The 19,676-nt window shown below is 39.9% G+C and overlaps 3 protein-coding genes across 3 annotated transcripts; 1 reads left to right on the top strand and 2 right to left on the bottom strand.

Annotated features, from left to right (window-relative positions):
- Nucleotides 1-958: 958 nt before the first annotated feature.
- On the bottom strand, nucleotides 959-19,384 carry LOC144655251 (uncharacterized). The gene is made up of 2 exons (XM_078515473.1): nucleotides 16,045-19,384; nucleotides 959-3,822 (listed from the first exon to the last, which is right to left on the bottom strand). The coding sequence occupies exons 1-2, from the start codon at nucleotides 19,300-19,302 to the stop codon at nucleotides 3,379-3,381; spliced, it is 3,702 nt and encodes a 1,233-aa protein (XP_078371599.1). The 5' UTR covers nucleotides 19,303-19,384; the 3' UTR covers nucleotides 959-3,378.
- LOC144654004 (uncharacterized) lies at nucleotides 4,363-7,584 on the bottom strand. The gene has a single exon (XM_078514128.1). The coding sequence runs from the start codon at nucleotides 7,582-7,584 to the stop codon at nucleotides 4,807-4,809; it is 2,778 nt and encodes a 925-aa protein (XP_078370254.1). The 3' UTR covers nucleotides 4,363-4,806.
- LOC144655250 (uncharacterized) lies at nucleotides 13,650-15,013 on the top strand. The gene is made up of 2 exons (XM_078515471.1): nucleotides 13,650-13,707; nucleotides 14,667-15,013. Exons 1-2 carry the CDS (start codon nucleotides 13,659-13,661, stop codon nucleotides 14,927-14,929), a joined length of 312 nt encoding a protein of 103 aa, XP_078371597.1. The 5' UTR covers nucleotides 13,650-13,658; the 3' UTR covers nucleotides 14,930-15,013.
- Nucleotides 19,385-19,676: the final 292 nt, after the last annotated feature.

The following is a 19,676-nucleotide window of genomic DNA, read 5'->3' on the forward strand; positions in this document are numbered from 1 at the left end:
AAGGAGTGTTGTTGAAAGTCATACACTGTCAAGAATGATCATGACTGGAGGAAACAATGTGTGCAAAGATTATGAGACTTAAAATATCTATTTTATGCTATGCGATACTTTCGGCTATGCCCCAAATTTTTGTTTTGGGGGACTACAGCCCCCCTGCCCCCTCTGCCCTGCTGCCTTTGTAGGGTACTATGTACCCTAACTGATTTATGATTTGAAATGAACCCCCCCCCCCTCTCCAATAAGCCTCTTTATAAAGCCAAGGACCGTGGAGCATTTTCTTATTAGGGGGGCTGACTAGTGACTTGAAGTGGGGGCTTTAAGGACACTTCTTTTAGAAAGTCTTTTTTTTTGGAAATATTGGGGGGGGGGACTAACCCCCCAGGCTCCCCTAGCCTGCTCCGTGGTCCCTGAAAGCCACTGATCAAACGGACTCAAAGAAATAAGCCCCCCCCCCCCCAAGGGGCTTAATAAAGTGCTTGGATTTCCATTTAATAATCACTGATATCGAGACAGTCCTTTTGAAAAGTCTGGGATCAGGTAGGGATTTTTGGTGTCCAGTCTAACATAGGGTTGCAAAATCAGCTGAACATGGTCTGGTATAGGGTAGGGCTTTTAGAGTTTCAGCAGTACACCCCAACCCTAAAATTTACAAAGTACCCCCTCCTAGGGGCAGATCCACATGTGTACAGTGACTGAGGCTCGAGACCTCAGCACTGACTATGACAGCCAATAAAACACAGGGTCCTATTGTGGCGGATCCAGACCTTTAGGTAAGTGGGGGGCCCCATCATCCAGACTCTGGAAATAGAGGGAACCTGCTCCCAAAAATAATTTTTCTCAGCCCTTTAAGCCTCAAGGCTCTGGCCCCTTTCGGCCAAGGCCATGTGGGCCCCTTCCCTAGATCTCCCACTGTACATGTATTGTTAGCTATAAAAACATTCATGAAAATAACAACATGCACATAACAAAACCAACATGGACTTTTATTTCAAAACCTTGCATAACAATACATACAGCACAAACTATTATTGTATAAAGCAATACAGTTCCCAGCTAAAAGGCTTATCTTCCGTTACCACTTCTGTGGAGGGGACAGGGGCTCTGAACCTCTGACTTCCTGAAAATTTTTCTTCTGCTTCCCGCCTCTTTCTGTAGTAGTTCCCTCCTCTTTGTTCCAATTTTCTTTTGCAAAATAAAATGACATGCTGAGATTTTTTCAATGTGTTGTTCCAGAAAATATCCAAACCCCTCCCGTGGAAGGATTTTTAATCTAAATGCCCCCTCCCCTCTGGAAGTTCCAGTTAAGCCCCATACTTTCCTTTTGAAGTTTTGGCTTTTGAGAACCCCTTCCCCTGAGGAATTTCCAATGATCTTTTTTGTATGGATATTTTCTGGAACTGCACAATTTCTTCCAGTTCCCAACACCTTGAAAATCCCACTTCCTGGCAGCTCTACCTTCTCCTGAGCTCCCACCCTTCTGTTCCCCTCCACTCTTTTACAACCCCTTACAGTGACAACCCCTCCACAGTTTTGTATGGCAATATGGCAATATCAATGCAATATCACCACTGTATTCTTATCACTGGTAAATTAGTATTATTTAAAGAGGGCATCACAAAAAGGTAGAAAAATACTGACAAATCTGTGCCCCCCCCCCCCCACACACACACACAATGTACAGTTTAAAAAATAAAATTACGAAATTTAAAGTCTATGGTTACACTATATACTTGATATGTAAACTGCAAGTTTATTTTAATTTATACTCCTAGATTTAGACTTGCATACTTACATGTAAAAATAATACATTAAAAAAGTTACCTTATAATAAAAATAGATTTTCACGTCCATTCAAAATGACATTGAATTTATAAAAACTATAAATACTTTTATCGATTTTACTTATTACTGATTTTATTCTTTACCAGCAAAAAACATTGAACATCCAATTAAAAACTCTAATTTATTGTGCATGGCTCCCATGAAGGCGATTTACAACCAAATTTTACCTAATGCACTCAGCAATAATTAACAGATCAAGTAGACGGTTGACATGGCATAAAAAATAGTGATTCAATTTTGCACAAAAATTATTTCAGAAGGGGGAGGAAGTTTCTCCCTACATTTTTGAGCCAATTTCTCCCTGCTCCCTAATTTTTTTGCCAATTCTCCCTGTTCTGTACCTCCCCCCTCCTTGTAGTGAAAAAATTGAGGGTCAGGTGCTCTTTGAGCTCCTTCCATCATACATATCGGTAACTTCAAGAAAATATGTCATACAAACAATGTACTGCAGACTAATTTAAAGCCTGGATTTCACTAGTGATGAAATCCAGCACAGATGCAAGCATATCAGCTCTTATTTCTCTACTAAAACTCCTTGATGCAAGCATAAACACAACCACGAGGACCCTATCTTCCAAGAGGAAGGGGGTAGTCCCTTATAAGGTAAGCTTCTGGTATATAGCTATATGTGGCACCAGAGGCTATTTTGGTCTAAAATAAGCTAAAATAGGGTTTAGATTTTAACCATTTCGGTCTGAAATAGGCCCGGGGGGGGGAGTACTTGGGTGAATTTTTGTTGGGTATGTGCCGCTGGCTTCTCAGAACCCCTACCCCATTATAGTCTTATTCTATGGCCAATTATAGACCCCATCTTAGTCACTTTTGGGTAAATTTAATTTTTACGACCCCAACTTAGTCACTTTCTGGGAGCTGTTTGTCAAATATTGAACAACAGCAATAAATATGGTAACATTTTTTTCGGCAAATATTTCCGTTCATATTAAAATCACATCTTGCCAGATTTTCGTACTCTCAAAATCCCGGAAAAGTGTGATCCCATTCTAGTCACCCTCTAAAAAATGCTTGAAATGACGACCCCATTATAGTCAGTCCAGTCGTGAAAATGCGACTCCATCCAGCGGCACATCCCCATTAGCCCATTTATAGGAAGTGCCCCCCGGGGAAATAGGGTACCAGTATGTTTTGTGCACTCTGGTAAACAGTTTCTGGTGTCCTTCATGGAAGAAAATATTTTTTGTTCTTTATCTCTTGAGAAATACAATTTAATAACATGAAGAATTTGAAGCCCCTTTCCACGTTTTAACTAAAACCAACGCAGGTCCTGGGTGTCCAAGGTCATATCAGCACTGACATAGGGTAAGAAAAATAAACTGAATTTTGTTCTGAAATAAAGTAACAGTTTAAGAAAGTACACCCCACCCAAATTTCTTAAATACCCACCCCTCAGGTAGGCTCCATTTTTACTGCTATTTAATGAGTCCAGTCTTTGTTCCTCCCCCATTTCAAGAAGGAGGGCCCCACCCCAGTTTCAGCACATAAGTGCATGGGCATTTAAACAGGGCTTTGATTATGAAATTAAATTGGAGAGGGTGGGCCAGCAGTGTCAGATATGGAGCCAGACCTAGGCCTTTGTTCCGCTTTAATGTACTCTTCACGAAAGTTCCTTGGACAGCAGTATCTCCAACCATGATACAGAACAAGAACAATCAGATAAACCAGAGGCACATATGCCAGGAGATTTACAGTTATTTCTAGGGCATCGCGAGTGGACGATGCTGCTTCACTTACAATGCCTGAGCTGAAGTTGACAATTAAACACAAATTTGTGAGAAGCACGGCGTCGAGCCTGTTAAACCACTGGTACTGTTCGTTGTAAGGCTGGAGGTAAAGGCACATCACCACAATCAGTACACTGGACACATCTAGGATGGTTCTCTTCAGGGGCCCATACGGAAAATACAGGGCAATTAACAAGATGAAGATGCGGCAAATGAAGTAATATGCTGCAAACCACCTGTACTTTTTACCCCAGTAAAAATATTTTGTGATCACACTGTGATCACGGAATAGTGCGTGATCACAGGTGTGATCACGCTAAAATTTGTGATCACCTTGCCTAATGGTGTGATCACACTGTGATCGCAGTGATCACACTGTGATCACATCCTCTAACTGTGATCACGCTAAGATTGATGATCACATTTCCTCTGCCATGTGATCACAGTGTGATCACAGCAGTGAAATAGAAAACTAGCCACTCAGGTCAATCAGTCACTGTGATGTACTAAAGCCATCTAAATGTTCTATCCAGGCATATTATTGCTGACACTATCTGGAATTTTTAGAGCATCACCGTGGGGCCACTTGCCAGTATTTGAATAGTTTAAGTAGACTTAACATTCCCAGACTTAACTTCTTTAAACTCCAAGCAATCATTTGCGCAAAGTGAGCTCTACCTAGAAATATTGCTGGGAATGTTGACTAAGCCTTGAATAGGAACTGTTGGGTACCTTGGTTTTGCCTTCTAAATAATTATAATTGAAAACCTTCGTGCATGTATTCGGGCATGATTTGTTTATTTGTAACTTAAAAGAATTTAATATTTATAACAAACAACTGGCCACCATGCTTGGTGAAGTCGGAAATAATAAATACAGAAATGTTTGAAAAACTTTTTACAATCATAGTGGTATCGCTAAATCTTTCTTTCATTTCAGTCTGGTCTTTTAGTTCTTTAAAGCACAATAAGAAAATCCTAGGAATGAGATTACTCAGACTATGCATCAAAGAGAATTCCTATAATTGACATCGTGTTGCTAAAACAGAGTTGACCAAAACTGAATTTGCTTTACAATTTTTGTATCTAATTATGTTCAACTATGTTAGGAAAACGGGATACTACCCAGACCTTGCCAGTGTGCATCAGTATGCATTTTCTTCTGATAACACTCACAGGAATTATGCATAAATTGTCAAGAAAGGGTTCCACGACTACTTGATGTTTTACAATTTCCTTTTGAACATACTTTTCGATGACCCGTTTGTAATAACAATTCGTTCTGTGTCTGTCATAACAACATCATTAGGGATAGGTATGTCATTAAATATAAAGGGAGAATTGCTTTTCTCCACTGGCTTAAATTTGTAGCAAGCACAAAGATTAACTGAGTTAATTCTCAAGAAGCACTGGATTTTACCAAAACAAATGTGTCCACCTTGATCAGTATACTCAATGACAGAACAGTCCGTCTTTCGTGCGCGTTCATACATAATAGAGCTAAATCTCTGCCCATATTTGTTTTCAAATATGTAAAATATTTCTACGTTTCTGTTGTCATAATCTTCTTGGCAGTTGTTAACAATAAAATATACTCGTGCCAAGGTTAAAATGTTATCTACATCGGATGCTTTGGCTGTATTTTTTTGGGAGAAGTACCCTTCTGCAATTTTCACGGATGCCCGACTTTTTTCTCTAGGATAGTCATTAAGTCTTTTCAAAACATTCTTTGCCTCTTTAGGCAATGTCTTGTCCTTAAGACGTTCCTTAATGAAATCCACCAGCCCATAACAAAGGCCAAGGGCACACCCTATCTGTTCCTTTGCATGGTGAGTTCCATGGACAAGGGGCTTCAAAAAGGCATTCATGTGTTCAAATGCGAAACAACTGTAAGCCCAGAGGGGACCCCGTCTGGCAACATAACTGGCCAAGTGTTGAAGAATGTGAATGTTCATGGTACATTTTGTAGTGTCGTACAGCGTTGCCATCAGAAGAACAAAATCTTGTAACATTGCATCAGCCTCTTGTAAGTCATTTTGATCGATAGAATCAGATGTCAGAATTCCTACTGCTCCCACTAGTAGTGACCAGTGTAACAGATACAATGGCTGCAAGATGGAATGCATTACTGGCAAAGAATAGTGCAACAACCAGTTTTTCAGTTCAGTAGCTTTCCAGTGTGATATTTCAGCTAGTGCACGTGGATATCTTCCGACGGTATCTGGGGGCTTGATGGCAAGCAGCCTCTCGGAAAGAACTTTCATTGTACTAGCTGCTCCAATGAAGTATGATCTGCGTTTGTCTTGCATCAAGAGTGTCATGACATACTTGACACATCCCAGTGAAACACAATGCATCCAGTCAATAGCAAAAGAATACACTAGATCAAAGGGATATTTTAGTTTAGAGAAAACTGAGTGACCTTTAACACCCATGACTGCGGTTTTTTGGGAGGCAGTAGCGGCGTAAGACAATTGATCCTCATGATTTCGTGGCTCGTTTTCTTGAAATGGCCAGCAACGGTGTAAGTTGTTTAGTCCATATCCTTTTCCCTCGCTTTTGCAAAGATGACAAGCACATTTTGCGTTGTAGCGCTTCATATTCATGAGGTCAGCACGTGCTGGCAGATCTGCTGTGGCAACAAAAAGGAGACATCGAACATTGATATGACCTTCAGCACTATCCTTAATGTCTATTCCCTTTTCATGAAGAGCATTAAGTTTGTCCATTAACGGACTTAAAAATGTTATCATGCTTGGATCATGTTTGTCACAGTACATGTATGCTGGTATGATGTATTTCTTTTTAAAGCGGTATTCCTTAGGAAGTTCGTTAATCATAATATAAACAGGCCACAAATGACCTGCACGAGATGACGAAAATTTGTTCACACCATCTGTATTAACTGTAAATGAAATGTTAAACGTTTCAGTCAAAAATCCACCTGGCAAAAGAAAGTTGTAATAATCCAGTCCATGATAAATGTCATGTATTTTCCGTCCCACTGAATTTTTCATTTGTTCTTTTCCCTTTCTAATGAGTTTGCAAAATTCAGAGTCTTTAAAAAACTCCTCGATTCTTTTTTCAAGATGGAGATCCAAAAATGTGTTGACTCCTTTGCCCGAGCATTGCGGCATTTTACAGTCGCCATGATTTAATAGGTTTAAGCAACTAGCACAGTATCGTATTGCTGTTGGCTCAACAGTCCCAAAGTAGTTCTTGAGAAAAAGTTTCATTTTGTACACTGATTTCATAACTTCTCCACAATGGTCGCCAAGCAGTACTGCAATAACACGAAGAAGGTCTTGCCAGGCAATTTTGCTCAAATTGTGTTTCAGGACGAATGAGACAATTAGCACGTAAGCGAATATCTTTGAAACCGAACTTCCATCATACAGAGGTTCGTCATTTTGTTTACTTGACAAGTCATCAACAGTCGAAGAAGGTTCTTCAGGAGTGAAACTACAATCCATTTCCTCGTCCTCATCAGAACTCCAGAATTCCTCGTCCTCACTGTCACTGATACTTGCTTCACTTTCAGTTGGAGTCGAATTTAGTGAACCTTCTGAAATGTACGTATATTGCAAGGGCTCTTCGTCGCCCGATTCGCTTGTCTGATGCTCAGCGCATCCGCTATCATCCAACCAAGTGTCGTGGCCGTGATTATCGTCCGCACCTGCGTCACTCAAGAGAGCTGCTGCTGTTTCTGGGGTTTTCTCTGAATCATTTTTCCTTGTGTGGTATCTTTTTAGATGCCACGATGGGCTTTCTTGTTCGCTGTATGGGACATATTTTCTCTTTTCCTTATTCGCCGTCTTTCTGTAATAGTAGTTAAGCTGCCTTGATGTTTTTTTTGTTTGGCTCTGCGAAGGCTCCACGGGGTTATCACAGGAAAGCATTTCAGCTGTTTGCTCCCCTGTTCCCTCCACACGGACATTTGTATCAGGCATACCTTCTTCATCAGCTGTGTCAAAAGTGGAAACAGTTTCAGGTGACTCTTCCATGGCTTCTCTATAGATAACTTCACGACTAAGAATATTCGAACTGAATTGAAACTAAATGTTCTTACATCTGATACCCGACAATGTTGTGCAATTTAACACACCAAGGAATGGAATGATCAGTATGCAAAACCGGCTCCAAAAAGTTTTGTTGTTACGTCGAAATAAGTACATCTATTACAAGCAGTGAATTCAGGCCAATACTTGTGTAGTTATTAGGCCATAACATATCAAAGAGTTGTAATGTAAAAACAGTTGTATTCTTTCAAACTATTTATAGCCTGTGCCTGCATGCCAGAAAAACTAAAAACAAACCCTTGAACCTTTTGAGAAGGGTCAATATTTTTTTTGTCAAAATGCTTTTAACATTATATTCCTATGGAGCAGCGGAGGTTATTTATCACAAATGATGTGCCTTAAATATTTGTCACTAATATAATAGTACACTGAGCTGAACATAGTTTCACTTTATCCTGTTTTGTATTTTCTAGTGATACACACAAATGCATATATATATATATATATATCACAGGATTAAGTACAGTAACATATTAAACGGAACAAAAAACCTAGAAAGTTCGGTGTTGAATAAATTAGTTAAAGCGGGAAATTATAGTAGGCGGGAAATCGTTCCTTTGTGCCCACTCCTTTATCTTTGAGACTCATTTCTGGGACCCAACAACTAAATGGTTGTACTCTATTCGTATTACCTGTACTCTGGCTTGATCATTGTGTTAAAGCTTAGTGTTCTTCATGACCAGCATCTTTTTAGAGTCTATTGTTTTTATACTGGCACATTTCCCGGGCACATTTCACTTGTGATGGGATTTTGCAAATTTATGTAATAGGTCAGTGTAACTTAAACCGATGATAGCAAATCGGACCAATCAGATCAATACTAGAAAAAGGCGCGCAAACTGAAACGACGTTACAAACGTGGTTCAGCGAATACATTTACTCCCACATCAACTAAGCGCTCTTACTTAAATGAACGATTCTCGCAGTCTCTCAACTTAAATCACAATATAATGGCACTATTCCATGTTATAGAATTTCCCAACGAGGAAAATTACAAGTCTCGAGGGCCGTTTGTTATAAGTAGCTCACGAAAGAAAAGTGAAGACGCGAAATGTTGAACTGGGAACAGTGGCAGTTCAATGGGACGTCTGATCCTCGGAAATCTGAAACAAGAATACTATGATGGTGCAAGTTGATGGTAGGCACAAGGAAGGATTGCGGGCTGTTTATCGATCGTCTTAAAGCCAACAGAGAGCAGGCAGCAATAAACAACAAAGAGGGTAGAACGCGAAAACAGCCAACAAAATTACGCGACTACACAGCACATGTTGTTGAAGAAGGCAGCAATCCCGCCAAAACTACAGCAAGAGTAATGAAGAAGCCGTCACCGCGAGAGGAGACTTCTGATTCAGAGGGAAAGCTTGACAGCATTAAAGGTGGGAATAAATTAGTGGTTCACAAACCTAACAAAGAACTGCCTGCAGAAACCCAGAAATTGCGCCAAGAAGCTCAGCGAACTGAGTCAATCGAACAGGGCGGCGCAGCCACCAAAAAAGAAGAAGAGAGCCCACAGGAAAAAGGAAACGAGAAGAAGAGCAGCGCGCCCGAATGAAGAGAAGGAAGCGAAGAAGGTCCGCGAGGGAGACACCGACAGGACGGCGAGAGAAAAAAAAATGTCTTCCCACTGGGACCAGATAAGATCTGCGGGACGAGGCCCCGAGAAAGAAAAGAATAGAAAAGTCAAAAGAACGACACGCCAGAATTGAACAGGACGCCCCCCCTCGGAATCCCCAAAAAGGCACCGGAGGAAAGCCCACCACACACCAGCAAGAATGTCCTAAAATTCCAACGCCGAAGTCAGCGCCCGAAACAGAAAAAAGCAACCGGGCAAAGAAAAGACGTCATCGTGAAAGTAGTACTGCGCGAATTGGCTTAAAACGCCACAAGAACAAGGCCGAAGGGGAAAAAAAAGAAATACAGCGCTGAAAGGTATAGAAGAGAGATGAGAAGAGAAAAAAAGACTGACATTCCCTTTAGTTTTTATATCATCGAGTTTGGAGTTTACAGCGATTTGTGCTTAAAAGGTGAAAATTTTACCTGTTTTATAAATTCAGACATTGATTAAAGTATGACCGGAAAGGCCAAGAATGAGCTTCTAGAGTTACAATAATATTTTAGCATCTGGAGAGAAATCCAGGCTTTCCCTGCTCCAGTATAACATTCACTACAAATAAAGTAGACGAAAGCAAAGAGCAAATATTAATCTAAGAGAAATCCAGGCTTTCCCTGCTCCAGTGTAACATTCACTAGCCTTTACGGTATATAGAATAAAGTATGACCGGAAAGGCAAGAATGAGCTTCAGAGTTACATAATTAGACTAGAGAGATATCCAGGCTTTCCCTGCTCCAGTGTACATCATAGCTTTACGGTAATAGAATATTAACGAAGGAAGAAAAGTACGTACTGAAAAGTACGACGCGAAGAAACGCACAAGAAAGGGGGAAAAAAGAAAAAGTGGAAAGATAGAGAAGAGAGAGGAGAAGAGAAAAAAAGAGACATCCCTTAGTTTTTACACGAGTTTGGAGATAGTTTCTGGCGAGAAAAAAACGCGTTTACACGATTTGTGTTAAAACGGTAAATTACAAAATAAAAATAGAAAACTCAAAAATTAATGAAGGACCTCATAATTTATTTTTTTTCAGTGTTAAACCCGGCAGCCGAATGTTTTAAAACCCAAAATAACCCATCCTCCTCAAAATAAAACAAAGCATACACAATACCACGGCGAACGGCCCCAAAGAAACAAGGCAGGCGTTGAGCGTTCGGTGACGAAAGTCCGCCACCGATTAACTTCCGGTGTGACACTTTAGTGGCGTGACAAAGGTGGCACGTGGTGTTGTTTTCGCGCCAAAACGAACTCGGCGTTGGAAGCGACGAAGTTCTTCTTGGGCTAAACGGCTTAGCGTTGGAAGCGACGAAGCTCTCGGTTAAATAGAAATACAAAGCGTTCCTCTATATATAGTCACTCAAGTAGATTTTTTCAAATTCAGGGGATTTGTCCCCTCAGTGAGGAGACCACTCTCAGATCAGTTCGCAACGTGTGCCTAATAGCGTTGAGGTTCTGTTGATCTAGGTACTAGGTCTCGGTCCTACTGGACCTAGTAACTAATAAGGGTATCCCTTTAGGACACACCGGAAGTTACATCGGTGGCGGACTTTCGTCTCCGAACGCTCAAGCGTTTTGTAGCTATTTTTACTACTTTGCCGAGGCAATTGTTGAGGCCTTAAGTTGGAAATCGCTTATTTCTACACCGACATCTCATCAGAATCTCAGCAGGTTCAAAGGAATTGATGGAAAAACGGGAAGATTTTGACTGCCGGGTATGTAGTCTTTGAAAAATCGTGCCCGTGAGTCACAAAAGTCGTAATTGCAAAACCAAATGACATTGTAAAAACTCGCTTGTATTTCCGACCGAAAATTGAATTAACTCGGAGCTAGTTTAATATTTAATTAATTATATATTAAATTTTTGACTGCCGGGTATTATTTTGAACAACCGTGCCCGTGAGTCGAGGATTTATAGTATGCCGAAGCAAGAGAATCGTCCACAACAAAAGCAAAACATTATTTAGAATCGCTTCGCATTTCTCAGCAAATATCGAATACTCTCGCAGGGTTTCAACTTTAGTTTTTGTAGAAATTATTCTATAAGAGTTGACACCGGAGTCAGAGTACGAATTTTTTCTAAGTGTCGAAGAATCAAGATTTTGTAGTATGCCCAAGCTCGAAAATTTCCTCAAACACAAAGCCAAAATATAATTAAATCGCTTGGCATTTCTAAGCAAAGATTATAGTTGTGAGGAGGATTGATTGTTCCGTGAAATTTAGAATATTTCAGATTGCCGGGTATTAGTATTTTGAAAACACTTCCCGGCTGCCGGGTATCTAGACACTATGTTGTTTTTATTGCTTGCGTGACCTTCCTCGTGTTTTCAAGGCTAGAGAGGTTTACTACCGTTACAAATTATTGAATCATGGTCTGGAACTTAATAAGAAGGCAGGCAATGAACAACAATCTACGTCGACAAAACCCGGGTTGTTCTTACTACCCGGCTACGTTTATACAATTGAACGTTTGACTTCAACTTCGCCCGTGAAAACAGCCGCCCTGATGGCGCGCCATCATGACAATTCCTAAGAAGCTTTGAACTTATTTGATTTTACATTAGAACTAATGGTAATTACAACTATCAGAAGCACTGTAAAAAATACAGACCAAACTGCTGCAGGACAGTCCGAGATTCAAAGCACGACTTCAAATAGCTAGGAGATACAGATACCTAATAACTTTAAAACGAACCTTTAACAGACGATAAATTCCTGAATGTAATAAGCCTGTCTAGTCTTGAGCAACATCATCCTGTTACCTTGAGAGGTTTACTGTCTTCCAGCACACATAACTTTAATTTAAATGTTGGCTGATCAGATATGAGCCATTAACAGATATCAACCTGTCTGTTTAAGTCACGATATGTTTTCTTGTTGACAGAAATTTTGTTTAACTCGCATTCCAGCTCTGCGGCCTGAAGAATGAACAGTATGCTTGGAAAAATACATTACTTGCCATTGTAACGCAGCCCCATTTTACTTTTCACCTTGTTTAAACAAAGATGTTGTTGTTGTTGTTCTGAGCACTCAGTCTGTTCATGTTGGCTATGGGCTGTTTGATCAGGATAAAAGTCGCCACATTTTTAAGCAAATTGAATGTTCAATGCGTGAATAAACATGGCGAACCAGCTCTCCTTTTGTGCTCGTACCTTTCCGGCAGAGGAGCCTGGGGCTCGAAATTTTCCAAAATGCGGACAGTGCTGCATCGATAGGGCGAAATATCTATTTGTTTTTTTTTTTTTCAACATTTTAAATTTTTTTTCTCGTCTCAACTAACATAAATCTGAAACAAAAGGAAATGAAAAGTCAAGCTTTTGAAAAATTTTAAACCAAAGATAAATTTAAACCACAACTTACATTGTAATACGCTTTGTGCAGTTTTATTAACATGCTCTAATTTTCTCTAGCTCATCCTTCCAAGCTTTTTCGAGCCCTTAAAGGGTAATTAATCAAATTAATTTTATTCTTATTTGCTGTAGGGTCAAGCAGAAGATGGGGATGGCTACATCAACAGGTATAAGTTTTTTTAATAACCAGTTTTTACACAAAGAATGGTTTTCAGTTGCCTGTCATTGGGCATAAACCAAAGTAGTCACAGACAATAAGAAGCCATCACAAAAAGAAAGCAACTCAAAAATTTTATAAGAATACAGTAAAACGAAATGCAAAATAAATTAATTAAGCTTAGTTTTGGGCTACATGTGTGAAAATGACTAACCATTATTAAATAATTTTTTTATTTTTAATTTTCCCTTAAATTTAAATAACAAAATTTGCATGATTTTTTAGTCAATCTCATTTTTTTCTTTACTTTATTACCAGAAGCAGAGGTTTTAGTAATAGTTGCTCGTAAGTAATATCAACTCTATTATATGGCTTAACTACCATTGTACGTTGGCTGCTGGGCGGGCATTATTTTTGTAATGACCAGGCATATGAAAATTTTCTCGACTCGACGGTTGAGTGTGAGTAAAAGCTACTAGCGAGGGGGCAAAAACAACAAAAAATGACGACAAAATATAATTATCTTTTCAATAACTGAAAGAAAAATATAAGCATACCAATACTTCTTTAGTATGAGCGACGAAGAGAGCCACAGAGAGCGAGTTTTACCTCCAGTGTTTTTTCCCTTGATTATACTCTTTTTTTCGAATAGTGCTAAAAGGCCATATAATAAATAACTTATTAACGTCGTCCGTTCTCATTACAGGGGAAGCCCGACTGATGTATGACTTCGCTGTCGCTCGGTCAATACATCAAGGCCTCGTCTGAGATTCCCTGTTGACCTCACTGGTTAATAAGTAGTGTATAAATTTAAGAAAATTATGTCTAAAAAATTGACTTTCACAATTTATCTCTTTTTATCTTTCACTTACAGAGAATTATCTTATGGTAGATGATGAAAGCTTTGAAGTGGAAACAAGCTCTATTTTATCAGGTATTGCACATGTCAGTATTTAAGTCAATCAGTGTAAAACAAAGACTGCAGACTGCAGACCGGGGGGTAAAATGCAGACTTCAGACTGCAGACCAAGGGTAAAATGCAGACCCAGGTTAAAGTAACAAATTATATGAGTCACAAAGCCATTTTCCCTCACATGTTTGCTCAGCGAAACGTTGTCTGACGTGTACATTCCTTCAAACTTTGGAACGGGCTGGGAAAAAGGCTTTGTGACTCGTATTTCATTACTTTACCCTCTATCTGCATTTACCCCTGGCCTGCAGTCTGCATTTTACCCTTAGTCTGCATTTTACCCCCGGTCCGAAGTCTATGTTTAACACTGACTGTATTTAAAATACTGTTTTTTTAGTTCTCACTTGAGTATAGCCTCCCACACAGTCATTTTAGGGGTGATTTCACTCCCCGCGTGAGAGGCTACAACTTGAAGGATTTTAAATTCCCAAAATAGAAAGAGAGGAACTTAGTTATGTGACACGGAGGCAAAAAATGGCTGAAACAAATAATAATGGCTTGATGATCACATTTCAGACTGATGGAGGCAGGGGGTTAATGGACATGAATGGAGAGGGGAGGCTTATTACAAAATCTGCCTTTAAAAGGGCTGCTTATTAATATTAGAGCTAATTATCAACTTAGTTTACTTAACACTAGCTACAGTCAAATTCACCCAGAGACATTTTTCATGCACCTTTCAGTGATGGCTTCAGAATAGATAAATATATAACTTAATGTAACTACTTATAAATTTATAAGTTTTGTTGACATTACTCTCTTATTTGTAACCCTTTCTGGACAACTTATAATAACACCTTAATATTTAACATAAATTTATTCTAACTAAATTAAAAAAACAGTTTTAACCAAATAAAAACCAATTTCTGCTTTTAGATGCATTCAAAATTTTAAGCCACTTTGTATCTATCATTGCTATTCAGGAACATCCACTAAACTAAATCCAGGAGCATCTGGTGATACTTCACTGCAGCATGTGAAGCTGTCAGCACAACTGAAGGGGCTGACAAATCAGGTCAGCAGAATTGAACGCCTGCTTGACAGTTTCATCAACTGCAAAGCCTGCATCAAGAAGGCTTACAAGGCCTGTGCCACATCCACCTGTACTACAAGCTCCCCAGTGCAAAATAATACAGCACCTAAGCCTTTTGTTATACTATTAAAAGGATCCAAAAGCTTGCCCTGAAACCTTTGAGCCAACTAAAACACAAGCACAGCCACCACCATCAATTCATCCAGTGGATTCAACTGACACCACATGGTTGGTAATCCCCAGCATGTATTTATTTAGTCGGGCAAAGAAAATTTAAAATCAAGAAACCCTCAATGTCCTCGAGAACTGGTACTAGAGAATAAAAGATGCCCATACAGGACCTGGTTAAGTATTAAAAAAGAATAGTAATTATCTAAAAAATAATATGAGAATAAAAAATTAAGCAAAAGTATATTTAAAGGAGATAAGTTTTAGTTAGTAAAGTTTGGGGCCAGCCGCCCAAAATAGGTAGAATATAAAGAATAATTGAAAAGAAAGGCCGCGCCAGCGAGAGATTAGAAAGTGTAAGAAAAAGTAGTATGCACACAAAGGTAGAAACAGCAAGAAAACACAAATGCGCTTTGACCGCGGAGGAGTGTCCAATACAGGTTCCAATGAAGTTGCAAATTGATACCTGTAATTGGACACCCACGTGATCGCGCGCCGATTCGCGAAAGGCGCGCGAGAACCAATAAAATCGAGAATTTTTTAAGACACGATTAGGAAAAAAAAGCCTAATTCATCAAGTGCGCCAGGCAGTATGACTTATTGACAATAAATAAGCAAACAAGCTGCCTTTTTTTTCCACCTTCAGGAAAAGTCTCTGTAAGGTGTCAAAGGGTTCATTAGTTTCCCTAATTAATGTTCTGCCTCATCTTAATTTTAGATGTATTTTGGGTGACATGTCATTATAGTCAGCCCTTAACTTTTACCATAATAAAATTGTTTAATTTTTTTTACATAAATTTGTTAGTTTTGTATTTTCTGTTTTGTTTTTGCGTACTTCAAAACACATTCATTATCACACATCTTAAAGATTCTTATGTGATCACAAAGATTAAATGTGAATTGTGATCACAGGCGTGATACGTTTGTGATCACAGTATTCACATCAGTGATCACACCTATTCCAACAACCTGTGATCAAACCTGACACACACCCATCATCACACTGTGATCAATGTGATCACAGTAAAGACGCGTGATCACACCTGTGATCACAGTTGTGATCACAGTGTGATCACTGTGTGATCACAAAATATTTTTACTGGGGTGACTTTGAAGCACTTCTTGAAAGTGTCAAAGTAAAGTCTAAAATTATTTAGATACTGGAAGTGCCTCAAGAACCACGGAGTAAAAAGAAGCACCAGTGGAACAAAAACGACAAAAAGAACAATCCAAAGACAGGCAATGATGGTAAATGGCAAGTGTGTTTTCCAGTCTTTTACAAAGTCAATGTTTCCATCTGCGTAAAGCACCCATCTTCCTTGTATAGGCACATAATGGACAATGCTGAAAGAGATTATTGTAACATTGGTGTAACAGATTACCAACAGTGTGCAAAAAGCATGCTCAACATTCCTGTTTATGTAACAACCTGGACGGCGCCTTGCAATTTTGGCCAAAACCATAAGGATGAGAAGAATATACGAGGGGAAAATGTAGTTTACTCCAAGTTTCTGCAGATTGGTCATTCCTCTGTAGAGACAAGTTCCAAAACCACTGAGTTTCCAGTTGGCGCCATCAATCACAAAAGAGATAAATGGATCGAGGTACTGTCCTTCTTGCAGGAGAAATGAAATTGTCTGATATGAGTAAAGCCAGGTGTTTAAATAAGTTGTGAAAATGTCCAACTTGATCCGAAAAACTAACAACACCAGGAGAGGTGTTACAATAAAGAATGCCACAACAAGCCCCACGTAATCATTTGTACAAGATTGTGTACAGTGTTCATTGCCTAGGTTCACCGAGTAGCCATCTTTGCATGTCCCGCACAATACACTTGTACCATCACGGCCATCAGTACACATTGTTTCAGAATTGTATTGGAAGGTTGAATCATGCTTGGAGAAATTGCAGTAGTGTGGTGGACAGGGGTATGTGCTAAATTTATGTTCCTTCATTCCACCCCAGTATCCTCGCTTCAAGAACACATGCTTAGAGTCTGCGCTGCAGTTTGAAATACCAAATTCTACAGCACTTGAGATACAAGAGCATGTCTTGCCATCTCTTTGCTCAAAACCAGTATAGCAGCGCTTTAAGGTTAATGTCCCTTTGGTAGATCTGCGAACAATGCGGCCCACGACTGTGCTGATGTGAACCTTAAGTGGCCTTCCAGCGTTTCCTACAAGGTACAAGTTGTTGATTTTGGAAGAATCCCCTTGCACCAGAAACAAATGAGAAGCTGTACCCAGTCTTACACTGCCAGCTGTATTTTGGTCACATTCATCAATGATGGTCACTTTGACGACACCTAAAACAGAACTGTTCTTCTCATCAATCAACTGAATAGTTGCGTCAAAGACTTCACTAGGAGAAACTATCCACTCCTTCTCATTGATTTTTATTAAGACAGGATCAGTAGAAATCTGTTCTTTAGTTCTCTTGTTGGAATCTTGATACTGAATTACACTAGGCCACTCAAGTGATTGGTTGTTTATGCGGGGCTGTCCACTTTGACGGCATCCCTGAAGCGTTGAGGCAAATACTGAGTCTCCACCACCACTTGTAAGCACCTGATTGCCCTTAAAAACTACTTTGGTCTGCCATTCAGTGACATTCTCCAGACTGTAGCTGTTGTTGTAAGCCAGAAAACATTGTCGTGTGTCAAGCTCTGTTGTATTAAAAGCTATAACGGGTGGCCCAGAATCCCTCACATAAATTGCCCCACCTCGTTCTTGCGCAGTGTTATTAAAGAAGTTAAGGCTACTGTGCGGCATAAGCATTATTACTGATGTGCCATACAATCCTAATGCACCCCCCTGACTTCCAGTGTTATTTCTGAAGGTCACATTACCAAATATGTGTACTGCTGCATTCTCAATCACCATGGCAGTATTGTTACTATATTCAATGTTTACAACTCCTTTAAAAATGAGAGGGAGTGAGTAAGAATAGATTGCTCCTTGGCCAATAACCTGTCTATCTTCTGTCAATATTATGGAGTTGTTAAAGAAACTACAGTCTTCAAGAACAATAATATACAGCTTCAATCCTTTTGCAGAAAAGTCTTGGAGGCCATTTACAACTGGTTGGGTAGCCACTCCTATTGCAGAGCCTAACGTTGCCGCATTGTTCTTCCAGTGACAGTTTCTGTATTCTATATGTAGCTTGTCGTCATCACCCTTTAGAGAAGAGCTCCATGTTTCATAATATGATACTCCTCCACCCCAGATGGCATTGTTGTTTTCAAATCTACAATCTTCATATCTCATTTTGTTAGGAAGTAACCACTGGCGATCACTATCGGCAGTCGTTCCACTTCTGATGGCTCCTCCAGCATAATACGCACTGTTATTTTTGAATGTGCAGTTCGTCACCTCAAACGTGTTGTTTTGCACTTCATCGTGAAGTTCAATGAAAATTCCACCACCCCAAACAGCATAATTATCTTCAAACCGACATCCAGTGACATAAATGCCATTATTTTGTGCTTTTCCTTTTAGAAATATTGACAACCCTCCTCCTCTTCCGAACGGAATATGGTCATCGCCAGTGGGATTGTTCACTATTGTTTCGTACTGTTGATTGGGAGCGTAATTGTTTCTGAATGTGCAGTTGTAGAAAGTGTAACTGCTGTTGCTATCAAATTCAGCTAACTCTGTTGAATTTAGGTCAAATGGGTATGTTCCGCCCTGCTGGTAGGTCAACTCCATGTACACACCACCTCCGGCAATTGCAATGTTTTTCTCAGAGGAATTTGTAATCGCCCGATTGCTTTCAAAGCAGGAATGCGAGATCTGCACATCACCACCTATGTCGTACATGTTGAGCCCAACTCCCGGACAGTCCACTATCCAGCAGCTATCTATAACAATGTTCTTGCAGTACACAAAAAAGACAGCAGAGAGAAATTTTATGTGTGGATACCGAAATTCATCGCCAGTGGTGCTTGCATGCAAGCCACCACAGCCACGGAGCAAGATTTTGCTAAGTGTGATGTCTCTGCTGTTTTCAAACGACAGACTTCCTTGATTCCTTTGGCAATTGATGGAAGCAATTGAGTCTTGATCTCCAGCCAATTCAAAGCCGTGCAAATTTGTAAAGTTGAAATGTCTGGTTAGATTATACGGTGACTGATCAGGCAATAACTGCACAAGAGTCGAATTAGTCACATGTGCAAGAGCGTAGTCTAATGTTCTGCAAGGAATTACTCTCCCAGTTCCACTCCAACAAGTTTTGTTGTTGATTCCATCTCGTTGAGAAACCACAATCTTTCTTTTCCACGTCTGCCCCGCACACAGCAATGGAGCAGTCGCTAAAATGCAAATAACAGGAATGAACGGACAGAAATATGGTCCAACCATCGTGATTCTCCTTCTCTTACAATGACTACCTTTTCTTAAACACTCAAACACGTTCAAAACTTCTGAACTTCCACAATTTCACAGAAAATTTCATTGACGCAAATGAGACTTTCCCGGAAAACCGTGTAACCACGCCAACATTGCGGTGCGGCCGTACGAACGTTCAAGAGGGGGGTGGGGGGGGGGGGGTATGTACTTCCTGCTTCCCGTGCTTCCCGTACCGTTTACTCCTGGTTCCCGTCCCTTTCTTTTATGGTTCCCGCTTTTTTGTTCTATTTCTTTTACAAAATATCACGAAATGTTGTGAAAGTTTCCCGCTTTTTTCCTGCTTGTTGATCTCCGTTCTCCCACCCCCCGTACCCATCCCTCTCGGG

Source organism: Oculina patagonica, chromosome 5 (genome assembly GCF_052425735.1).
Source record: "Oculina patagonica isolate OP01 chromosome 5, crgOcupat, whole genome shotgun sequence".
Lineage (NCBI taxonomy): Eukaryota > Metazoa > Cnidaria > Anthozoa > Scleractinia > Oculinidae > Oculina > Oculina patagonica.

Coding starts and splice junctions, on each gene's coding strand:
- LOC144654004 (XM_078514128.1), bottom strand. CDS start 7,584: ATGGAAGAGTCACCTGAAACTGTTTCCACTTTTGACACAGCTGATGAA.
- LOC144655250 (XM_078515471.1), top strand. CDS start 13,659: ATGGTAGATGATGAAAGCTTTGAAGTGGAAACAAGCTCTATTTTATCA. Junction 13,708..14,666: donor AACAAGCTCTATTTTATCAG/GTATTGCACATG, acceptor ATTGCTATTCAG/GAACATCCACTAAACTAAAT.
- LOC144655251 (XM_078515473.1), bottom strand. CDS start 19,302: ATGGTTGGACCATATTTCTGTCCGTTCATTCCTGTTATTTGCATTTTA. Junction 3,823..16,044: donor AGTGCTTCAAAGTCACCCCA/GTAAAAATATTT, acceptor TGGGGTAAAAAG/TACAGGTGGTTTGCAGCATA.